General features: G+C 33.4%; 1 protein-coding gene across 1 annotated transcript; it reads left to right on the top strand.

Annotated features, from left to right (window-relative positions):
• Positions 1-3612: 3612 nt before the first annotated feature.
• On the top strand, positions 3613-4974 carry LOC106316031 (transcription factor TRY-like). Its single transcript, XM_013753893.1, has 3 exons — positions 3613-3912; positions 4177-4264; positions 4636-4974. Exons 1-3 carry the CDS (start codon positions 3849-3851, stop codon positions 4805-4807), a joined length of 324 nt encoding a protein of 107 aa, XP_013609347.1. The 5' UTR covers positions 3613-3848; the 3' UTR covers positions 4808-4974.
• The last annotated feature ends 7493 nt before the right edge of the window (positions 4975-12467 follow it).

A 12467-nucleotide genomic window follows, 5' to 3' on the forward strand; every position in this document is an offset into this window, starting at 1 on the left:
GTAGGGTCGGTTCAAAAATTGTAGTAACCCTGAAGAAAATATTTAGAAAGAAAATATTGTTTATCTCTTTTATTCAAAATCGGAATACTTAAAATCATTGATAAAAAAATCTTTAAATCATAAATCCTTAAAGATTTTATGAATATCCATTTGTAATATGAAATTTTAGATATGGAAATATAGTTTATCTCTTACATTCAGAATTTGAATACTTTAAATCATAAACTTTTAAAGATTTTATGAATATTCAACATTTTTATTATCAAAACAAAATTGCATCAAAACTACAAAACCATATTTAATCTTACCCATAATTTTAATTATAATGGTCTTCTGTGAACTCGATCATAAGATATTATACCAATTGTTGGTTTACTTAATAAAATGAAAATTCAATCCATCACTTCTTAACAATATCTATGAACCCATCATAAAGATTATCATAATTATCAAATTAAATTATTATTCATGAAAACTTCAAAAACAACTCAAAAGAAGAAAAAGTTCTAAAATGTCTTAACATAGGGTAATAGAGGGACTAGGATAATATTCGAGTAAAATCGGTTGGTTAAAGATTTGTCTTGATGTGACGTGAGCTCAAATTTGGTTGTAAAGTTGTGTGGTACTATAAGAAAAATATCATGAGTGGCATAATAAAGTTGTATAAATATAAATAGCATAAATTTTGTATACATTCAGATTAGATGTATGCAATCACGTAATTAATTGTACCTATCAAATACATATAATCTGAATGGTCAACATTTATACATATAATATGTGTGAGTTCATATAATAATAAAAAACTATTCTTAATATAAAAATTATAAATGGGAATTCATATACAGTAACAAGACCCCAAAAACTTCATATCTCTTTCAAAATCAAATTTGTCCAAAATAAAGTAAGCAAATTATATTAACTATTTTCAGCTATATGTATTATATGTTTGAGTTAATTTCGTATAATAAAAATATTTTTCGATTACAAAAATATAAATAAAAATTAATATACGGTAATAAATTCCCAATAACTTCAAATTTCTTTCAAAATCAAATTTGTCCAAATATAGTAAAAAAATTAAAATATTTTCATCTTTGTGTAAGAATAAATTGGATTGACAGTAAATAATACTAATAATACTAAGAGCATCTCTAATGTATTATTCTATTTTTTATTTAAAATGATGCAACACCAAATAGAGTTGGGTTTTACTCCAATGTATTATTCTATTTTTTATTCCAAAAATGAATATTCCAAAATAATTCCACTTTTATTTAATGAATAATTGTTAGTAATACATTCTATTTATAAAAAATTACCAATTAACCCCGACTATTTTATGTTTACAGAAATTCCATAAAAATATAATTTAGTAAAATTAAACATTTATTATTAAAAGCAAAATAATCATAAATATATATAAGATATCATATTTTGGTTTAATAATGAACAATATAATATATTTTCCACACATGATCAACTAATGCAATTTATAATGAATAATATGTTTTTTCATCTTTGAATTTCCTAAATCGAGCAATAAAATTTTAAAATCGGTCATTTTTATCGTTTGAACAATATTACACTGATCTTGGTGGTTCCAGAAATGATATACCAGATTATTAAATCATTTATTTTGTTTATTTTATATTTTTATGTTTAGTTTTGGTATTTTTATTAGTTTATGCATCTTTATTTAAAATTATTAAATATTCTCTTATGAAAATCATATTTTTCATGTTATTGTATTAAAAAGGAGGAAAAAATATGAAATAAAAATATTTAAATTTAAAAAACTATTTTATAAGTAAAAAAAGTTCAACTCCTAAATGGAGTTAAAAAAGTAGAATGAAGTTTGAATATATTTAACTCCAAAATGATGTTCCTAGTAGAAAATGGAGCAGGGTCCCATAATACCGCATGTAAAGTTCCCAAACAAATTCACAAAACTTATTGATAACTTTTACCGAGGATCCTCAATTCCTCATGAATGCTATCAAGCCTATGATAGTACTCATGCATTTCCTTATAGCAACATTTATTGAAAGGCGTACTTTGTATTTGATGTCTCGCACTCGAATTTAATACGTTATTTTAATGGCCAGTTCAAATTTATGGTAGATTTTGAAAATTTCAACAAGAATACAAAACTCAAGGGCTTTTAGTTGTATCATGTAAGAAAGGATTAAATTTCTCTAGATTCACTTTAAATCGGATTTGAGTACTCCGCCAGCAAAAGGAGCTGCCAGTCTGGGGAAAATGTAATGTCTTAGGGCTTCACTGGTTTTTCCGCTACCACCCGCAAACGCAGCTTTTGCGGTTGGTAGCGGTTGACAGCGTTTCGAAAGAATCATACAAACCGGTATAAATCGTTTCAAACCGCTCCGAATCTCTTAAAACCAAAAGCTGGTTCCAGCTAGTGTTTACGGTTGCGGGCGGTTGCGGGAAGACAATTTTTTTTTTTTTCAAAAACCATATAAATACAAAAATAAAAATATTCAATAAAAATTTTAAATTGGAATTATAAAAATACTAAAATATATCTATTATGTTTTAATTAATATTATAAAATTTTAAAATAAAAATATTTTCTATAATTTTTAAAATTTTAAAACTATAACTTTCTAAATATGATTTATATTTATTATAATATTATGATTTTTGATATTTTTATAATTATATAAAAAGTAAATATTGTTAATTTATTATTTAACTGCTGTTGTATTTGGTAGTTAACCAGTCATAAATATCCCGCAAACGCACCAATTTCTAACCGCATAACCAGTCATACAAATCTCTTAAAACCGCTAGAAACCGCAACCATCCGCATCCGCAAACTCTCGCAACTGCAACCGCAACCGCTGCGTTTGAACCAGTCAGGCCTTGGTCACCGTAGACTTCTTTGATAATCCCTAAACGAAATATCTATGATCCACATTTATGTGAAAACGAGACTTCTTGTATAGGGGATGAATAATACAATTAAAATATGTAAAATTTTTAAATGATTAAATTAATAAGCATATTCTAAATATTTGAATGGAAACATTTTTAATGATTAAATCTGGTTCTTATTTTGTTTATTATTTTTTTCTATTCAAACATTTTATAAAGATAACAGATGTAATTTTGTATATGATGTTGTTTTATATGTTTTTAATACATTGAAATGTACTTTTGTTCGCTTAGCTCAAAATTCAGGTTCAGTTTGGTATATTCCGTAAAAAAATTCTAACGATTCCGATAAAAATGGATTTTAATTTGGTTTTGATTTAAGAAAATTTAATTTAGTTTGGTTTAACTAGTTCAGATTTGGTTTATGTGCAAAAGAAAAATCGTTTAAAACTAGTGATGTGTTTTTCTTTTCTTTTCGCTACAGAAACTAGTAATTCATAGCTTAATTTCTTAGGAAAATCATTGTTCAATGAAAAACAACTATAAACCCAACTACCATAAAATCCAGGAGCTTGCTCTGCCAAATTTGAACCAAATATTATATTTTATAAAATATATAAAAAGAAAGAAGGTTAAAACTTATAAGTTTTGAATATAAAAAAAGAAAGAAGGTTTAAAGTTTTGAATTAAGAGAATTCATCTCAATGTGTATACGAGTGGCAACGACAAGTCTACACAAAGGCTAAGAGTCAACAAGACCACACAACACTTCTTACTATTAGTTTGCAAAGGCTGTTCGTTGGATACTTCCTCCTCTCCCCCTCTCTCCTCCTCTCTTATATTCTCTTTATAAACTCTCATCTCTCACATATATCTTTTCTTGCATTCTCCAACTAAACCTCAAATCTCAATTTCATTAGCTCGGCTTTTTCTTACTGTCTCCAATATTAATGGATAACACTGACCGTCGTTGCCGTCGTAAGCAACACAAAGCCACTCTCCATGACTCTGAAGGTCCCCTCTCTATTCCATATATTATTCTTACATGGTATTTTACTTGTTTGCATAATTGTTCATGGGTTGCACATCTTGGAAGCAGTATTTGCCATCGACCTCAAATTTTACCTTTGAGAGCACTTGTAGAAAACAACGCAAATGAACACGCCGTGCTAAGTAACTGAAAAAACGTAGCAAGATTAAGTTTCCAGTTTTAACCAAAAACAAAAAGTATTTTTTTTTTGTTAATATAATCTTTGTTTTGAATATAACTGTGTGCAGAAGTGAGCAGTATTGAATGGGAGTTTATCAATATGACAGAACAAGAAGAAGATCTCATCTTTCGAATGCATAGACTTGTAGGTGATAGGTGACAATTTCTTCTTCCTCTTTTTATATCAATTTATCTCGGCCCAAAGAGAAAGGATATTCTATAAAATATTTCCAGGTTAACATACGTTAACTAGTTTTAAAGAAACATAAGTTAATTTAGGCATGTACTTACATTTGTAGTTGTGCAGTGTACCATGTTGTAGAGGGAAGCACATGGCGTCCACTAATTTTCTTAAAAACATTTAGTTAAAGCTATCACGTTCATTAAATTATATACATATATTCATATATAAAGTCGAGAACCTAGTAAGTACTTATGAATAAATGCTTGTATGGCTCTAAATAGAACCCGAATTGACAAAATAAAAATATAAAAGTGTAATTTGTGTGTATATTTTTTAAATTTAGGTGGGATTTAATAGCAGGACGAGTGCCAGGAAGACAACCAGAAGAGATAGAGAGATACTGGATAATGCGAAACAGTGATGGCTTTGCTGAGAAACGACGCCAACTTCATCACTCCTCTTCTCACAAAAGTACCAAACCTCATCGTCCACGTTTTTCTATTTATCCTTCTTAGTTTTTGTTGTCATTATATTTTATTCTGTTTTCTTCCCCACCACAAAAAAAAAAAAGGAAAAAGAAAAAAGATTTATGTATATCTGTAGTTTCATTTAGCATAACGAAATTGTTATGTTTTGTGTTGTGCTTTATATTTTAATAATATAGGTTCCAATTAGTAAACAACTGTAGATCAGAATTGAAGAATGAAAAATATAAATAGTAACACAAATAAGGGATTTGTATTCAGTATTAAAAATTGGAATGATTTGAGCTCTGATGAAATCGTAAAAGATTTTTGGTGTGTTGTTATGATTACCTTTAACAAAAATCCTTCAAAGTCTTAACATTTTTACCAAAAAAAAAAAAAAAAAAATCCTTCAAAGTGTCAGCTGAAACCCTAAGTTTTCTTATATACACTTTAATAACTTCAAAAAATAATCATTTAAAAAAAGCTTCAAAAAATAATCAAATTTCAATTCATAGTGAGTGATTAGCTAGGATGTTTAGTTTGACAAATTTGTCTTTGTCAACAACGTGGGTTTGGATAGTGACTAGGACCATGCTTACGTACATTGAAAGAGTCATTTTGTTTTTAAATTCTCAAATAATTTAAGAGATCATTTTGATATATATCTATTCTATTAAAAAATAGAGTAATTATTTTCTAATTTTTAACAAATCATAGTAGGAAAATTTAGTTTTTTTTTTCATCTACTAATGTTATTATTAAAGGGACTAAATTCCAAAAACAAACTAAAGGCCCAAAGAAGGGCAAGCAAAGACATAAACACTTAGGATTCAAACCCATCAGTCCACCCGACATGGACCACAAATTACTACACCCAGAAGCCCAAAAGTCTAATACCCAAACCCACGAGACGCTTTGCTATCCACTTGTTGAAATAAGAGCATGACTTGACCACGTGTTGAAACCACAACTGCAAGGGAACACACATTACCCTACCCTTCACACGTCCGCCGCTTCGAGAAACCACCGCCAGAAGGATACACTCACCGACGTTTCACCGCAAATCACCGGAGATGGAATCACATCGCGCATCCCTTCAACACCAAATCACCCTTCCACGGAGAGCTTCCATCGACCAATCGAGATCTCATCCGGGAAACACCAACACCCCCACCACGCTTTTGCTAACAGATCTCCGTCCATCAGAGAGCTTCAAATCGACTTGGGAGAAACAGAGCCACTGATGACGCGAAGTTTTAGAAGCCTTCACTCCCGGAATTAAAAGCCGGCGACCACCGCTGAAGAAGACGGCACGGCCCCAGAGACAAAGCCAGTCATCCACCAAACAAAAGGTGTGATACCGGAACCCAAAAGTTAATTAGTTTATATGAAATATTTGATTATTTACATTAATCAATCACATATATAACGATTCTAGAAAATTTTAATAATCAATAAACTATAAAGAATAAATAAACTTTAACTATGCATTTGATTATTTACATTAATCAATCAGATACATGAAGCATTTACAACCAAAAACTCAAAGGGCGGTGTAGACAAGAGGTATTTCATTCAAGGGTTCAAAAGGACTCTTATGATCTTCCAAAACTGAAGAAAAAAAGAAGATTTCCGAAAAAAATTAAGGTGAAGAATGCTTCCACCCATAACTGATGAGGTATCTTACTATGAAACAACATTGTGAGTGCTAATTCTGTCAAGTGCGCATGTGTTTCCTTTCTGCTAGCCCGTCTTGTTGTAGCGTATGTGGACACAAGACTAGTTGTTGAATACTAGAAGCATCCAAAGGTGTTAAAAAGGGTTTAGTGACAAATTCGCCTCCATCGTCACACTGTAGTTGATTTTCAATCATCTTTTAAACCGGATGAACACATAATAGAAGTCTAATTTGAGCTTTAATGGGTAAACCAACTGTATCTTGAATAGCTATCAATAAAGATGACATAATATTTAAACCCTTGTGATGATACAATAGGACTAGGACCCCAAAACTTACAATGTATCCTCTAAAGGTTGACTTGATACAAAATCAGAAGCTAAAAATTGAAATTGACAGCTATTCCCTATTTGACAAGCATCACAAATAGTCTTGAAGCTTGACTTATTGAAAACTATGGCTTTATTCCTGAAAAGCTGTTAATGAACATCCATGTGGTGATGGCCTAGCCTCCAATGCCAAATCCTCTCACACGTAGGCTACTGTCTAGTTGAGTGGAAAGCTTGAATTAGATATCCTTCAGCATATAAAGATCCTTATGTCTTCTTCCTTGTATTATCACCTGTTTTGTCACTTTGTTCGTAACAAACACAGACTCAGAGTCAAATGTGATTTCGCACGGGTAGCCGGAAGTCAGTTTGGATATAGACAATAGAGACTTTGTTATAACATGACATACAAGAAAATCTTTAAAGGGTAAGGTACCTTGAGTTAGTTGCATAGAAATGGATCCAATATGTGCGGTAGGAAGGTAATTTCCATTTCCGACTATCACCTCACCATTTCCTAATTACGGTTTTGAGGATTAAAGTTGAGATCCATTATTTGTGATGTGAGCAGTTGCTGCAGCGTCATGATATCATTCTTATACATTGTACTTAACTTGATCAGACGGCTTTTCTGTTGTCAATGCGTTATGAAGCGTGTTTGGTGATTGATAGTCATGATCAAAGTGACTGTAGCACCGAGAAGATGACTGCCATATTTTCCGCAAATCTAACAGATGGACTTTGATCCAGGGTTTGAGCCTCCAATGAAATGTTAATAAAACCATGGCCACATGCTGAGTAGGTTCCACGACTACTACCACCTCTGTTGTTGTAGTACACCCTACCTCTATTGTTATATCCTTGTCCAATATGGTACACAATGTAAGGTGAGACTAGGAAAAGCCGACATGTGAGGTAATTAAAAGACGACAACTTTACGATAACACACCGTGAAATACTCACAGAAGGAGTATAAAGAGGGTCTGAGGTATCATCCATGATTCAGATATCATGTAAATCTCATAGAAACCATGAAGAAGTAATATATTCTTATTTTTTAAACTTTACAACTTTTCTTTATCATACAACCAGTAGTAAAAAAAAATGGATATAGCCACATTTTTGTGTGGCTATGACCAAAATTTCGTGGTTATATGTAAGATTTACAAGAAAATAAAACGTGGATGTAAACTCGCAGCAAAAAAATGATTGTGGCAAAAACCTACGATTTTGCCACAAAAATAACCACGTTTTGTTCATGAAATATTCATGGATAATTTTAGCTACGAAATAAACCGTAGCTAACAATGGATCTTTCAAAAAAAAAATTAAAATTTAATATTATGTAAATAAAATTTCTAAATTAAAATCTATTATAAAAACATAGAATTTTTTTTATTATTATTTATTGTGGTGGTGGCGAAGAGGAGACCACCGATTCTCCACGCCACCACCTTCGGTTATCACATATTTTTTCTCAGATTTTTGTTCTTTCCTTTTAATCTAGAGAATCATAGAACACAAATATTCTTTATTAAATCTGAGAAGGAATAATAAGGAACAAACACTCTTAATATTTTGTTCTCCTTCATTTCTTTTTGAGAAAATTGGAAAAAATAGACACCTAGAACTTAGATTTGTAAAAAATGCCTTAGGTAAAGTGTCTTACGTTTAAACTAGTGTTACTCCCATGCAGTTTTAGTGAGAGGTGGGAGGTTTTTTCTCTCTGAGTGACCCCTAGTGGGCTTTAGCTGTTTATCCAAGAGGTTAAGTAAAGTTTATATGGGGTTTGCATAAAAGTGGTTAAAACACGATTTTTAACTCAAAAGTCAAGGAAAAAATTGGTTTTAGGATATAATCTGCCTTCAAATCCGAAAATCTTATTTGTTTGTTCATCTTTTGCTTCAAGCATTTAAGAAGAAAGTGGGTGGGGGTTAGTAGCAAGCGAGTAAAGAAGTCTATATACTGTATGAAAAGGATGTATGTAGCAATGGATAGAGCGATGATGGCACTGAACCTGGAGGAAGAAGAAGTCCCTTTCAAGATGCCGACTCTTCCTGGCTTTAGCTCTGCTGAGGAGAACAAGCTGAGTTTGATGGGTCGTATTCTGAACCCAGAGTGTCAAAAGATGTCAACTTTGATTTACAAGATGCCGAGAAAGTGGGAAAAAGAGGGAAGGGTCCGTGAAATTGCGCTGCCTAAAGAACGATTCCAGTTCATCTTTCAAAATGAGCACGACCTAATGGATGTTTTGGAGAAAGGGGTCCAAATTTTCAATGAATGGGTTATTGTGCTGGAACGGCGGGTAAAGAATCCCCTCGAAGACAACTAGTAGAAATCTAACGTATAGCCACTATAACACCGTGGCTATAGAAGAGAAAACCGTGGCTATGAAGAAAAAAACCACGCTTCTGGATCAAAAATTTACCGAGGCTATAGCTTCGTGGCTAAAAATAACCGTAGCGTGGCTAACACATTTTACCACGATACTTTCGTGACTATTCTAGCTACGATTTTGCCACAGATTAATCGTGGAAAGGTATAGCTACTGTTTTGTCACAGTTTTATCGTGGCTATTTAGAATAAGTTTTTTTTAAAAAAATAAAAAGCAAAATGGACATTTTAATAATATATAATAAAATACAAACAATATATATAAAATACAAATAAATCCGGCAAATTCCGACGTCCTCGTCTGACCACCTCCGATGGTGTCACCGGCTTCTTGTCTTCTCTCCTTCTCCGCCTTTCTCTTCTTTTTCTTGCTCAGCACCCCTGGCCCACGACAGCATGCACTACCACACAATCCCTCCGGTGATAGCCCATCTCCCCGCGTCTCCGGATAGCCGTGCCACTCCACCACCAACCAAACCACCAGGAGATCTTCTGCCTCCTTCACCGCACTCTGTCGCCGTCTCGTGTCCTCCGTCGCCGTCTATCTTTCTCACCCTTCTCAATTCGTGGCGTTCGTCTGTGTAAACAAGAAAAAAATCAAATCTTTTGAAAAACAGAAGAAACCCTAGAGATATTACAGGTTAGAAATTTGGGTTTGCGAGAAGGGATTTTTGTACCTTCATTCGTGTTGATTTGTTGATGAAATCGTCTACGACGAAGAGCTTAAGACCAGAGTTACCCTTCACGGCGAGTAACCCTTCACATCGAGTCAGTTCTTCTGCGACCATCGTCATCACCCTCCACGGAGACTCTCTTCTTCTGCGACCTTCATCATCATCATAATCACCCTTAACCGCAAGTTAATTTGTGTGGAAGAGGAGGGGAAGAAACGTGAAAGAAGAGGGAGCCGTGAAAGAGAGTATTGAATTGTGTGGTGCTAGATCTGTCTGGCCTATGACAAAGAAACACAAAAAGAATCAATCTAGACCATTGATTAATTGTAACCAATGGTTAGATTAGCTATCCGAACGCTCTTGTTTTTAACCAATAAGAAACGGTTGTTATTTACGTTTGTTTTTGTTTTAATTTTATATAGTGTTATGAAGTGTTAAAGATTAAAGTTGAAGGATTAAAGTTTTAAGTGTTAAGGATTAAAGTTTAAGGATTATATAATAATTAATAGTTGGTGATTTAGTTTATAATAAAAATTGAAGTTTAAATCTTTTTTTTAATTTTGGGTATAAAATTTGGAAAATATAAAATTTGGAAAATATATTAAAAAAAACTCGGAGTTTAGAGTTAATTAAATAATATATGATTAAGTTTAAAGTTTGGAATTTGAAGAATATGATTACATTTATAAATGTCAAAGTTACATAATTGAAAGTATATATGTGTTAGGAAATTTGGAATGTATAATGTTTTAGGTTTAGAGTTTAAAAGATATATGGTTATATTTAAGAGTTGGACTATGGAAAATTATATCTAATTTACAATGTTAAAGTTATATAATGGAAAGTATAAATGTTTTGGAGTTTATAGTATATAAAGTTTGGGTTTAGATTCAACGGTTAATGGTTTAATGTATGATATAGGATTTGGATATAATGTATTTGTAGTTGAGTTTATGATTAAAATTTAGAGTTTAACATTGAAATATATTTGTAGTTTAAATATATTAGAGTTTGTGATTTAAATTATAAGATTGAAAAAATTAGATATATAGTTTTATATGTATGTTTAAGTTTGGGGTTTAGGGTATAGAATTAGGGTTTGTACACTGCCATGACAAAAATGTGGTTATACAGTGGCTAGTAATATAGCTACTGAAACAATACTGGCTATAACCGTGGCTATGTCTCTTCTCACGGAAACTTTGTAGCTAAATCGTGGCTAATGTAGCCACTTTCTTGCTTCGTGGCTATTCTGTGGCTTCTTTTTGGATTAATCGTGGCTAATTGTTAACCGTGGCTTATTCGTGACTGAGTCGTGGCTATTTGTTTATAGCCACAGTTTTACAGTGGTAGTACCGTGGCTATGCGGTAGATTTTTACTAGTGGACTATCTACAATATGTTACCTTGTGGGTTCAGATAAGTAAAATTCCGGTGAACCATTACACGAAGGTGGCGCTCACGGCTTTGGGGGATCTAGTGGGTAAAACCATCGTGGTGGCTTATGACCCGACTAAACCCATCACCCAGCCTTTCGTAAGGGTTTAGGTGAAGTTCAATGTAGCCAACCCCCTGAAAATGGCGAGAGTCATCGATTTAGGGGAGGGGAAATCAACGGTGGTCCATTTCAATTATGAAAACGTTCAGAAAAAGTGCTTCACCTGCTACCGTCTCAATCATGAGAAGGCCATATGCCCTCTATCTGTGAAAAGGAGACAAGAAGAGTCTAGAAGTAGAAGGATGAAGGTGCAGGAAGAGTTAGCCTTGAAGAAGCACTGTCTCCAGGAACAAGACCTTTTCTATGGAGTGCTCTCTGATTCTCAGGTGGGCATCAACCCAGCCACAGGGAGACCTCGCATAGCTGAAGAAGTACTTCAAGAAATGTGAAGGTACCTCATTGCTAACACGGGGGAAGACTTTGGTATCAAAATTCATAAAGTTATCAAGTCTGTCAAAGAAGCAGAGAAGGACCCAGAAGTGTAGAGATCGTGTCTCAGACTGGAGGCTCCTCCCGAGATAACCAAGGACCTTAACAGAGGAAAAGGTTTGGTTTTTGACTATGGGAAGCAAATAGAGGATCAAGAGAAGCAAATGGTGGTGAAAAAACCTGAAAAGCATATGGCGGCATCGTTTAAGGCGTATGAAGCTCGCAGCGTTCCTGGTAGGGGGGGGGGGGAAATTGCAACTCTGAAGGAAGTGTTTACAGTATCAAGTCCACTCTTTCTGTATATCCAACGGTGTTCAAGTCAGAGGCATGGAAACCTGGCTCATCTGGGATGATCAGAAAGAGAAACAACCCGCATAGGAGACCTTCCAAAGCTGCAAGAAAACAAAGAGTAGATGGTGCTGCAAAGGATGAGTTCCGTGAGATGATCGTTCACAGAGAGGGGAAGCAAGTGTCAGGAGCAAAGAAGAGAAAGTGTGAAGAAAAAGAGGAAGAAGGAAGATCAACACCTAAGGCGTGCTGCCTTAAGGCGATCCCACATGAGGGATTGCCCAAAGTCTAATGAGCATTTTGAGTTGGAATTGCCAAGGCTTGGGGCGGTCTCAAGGCTTGACAATTCAACGTCTACGAAAAATGCGTCAATACCATTTTCCAGACCTACTCTTTTTAATTGAAATAAAAAATTCTCG

The sequence above is a fragment of the Brassica oleracea genome, chromosome C9, assembly GCF_000695525.1.
Source record: "Brassica oleracea var. oleracea cultivar TO1000 chromosome C9, BOL, whole genome shotgun sequence".
Lineage (NCBI taxonomy): Eukaryota > Viridiplantae > Streptophyta > Magnoliopsida > Brassicales > Brassicaceae > Brassica > Brassica oleracea.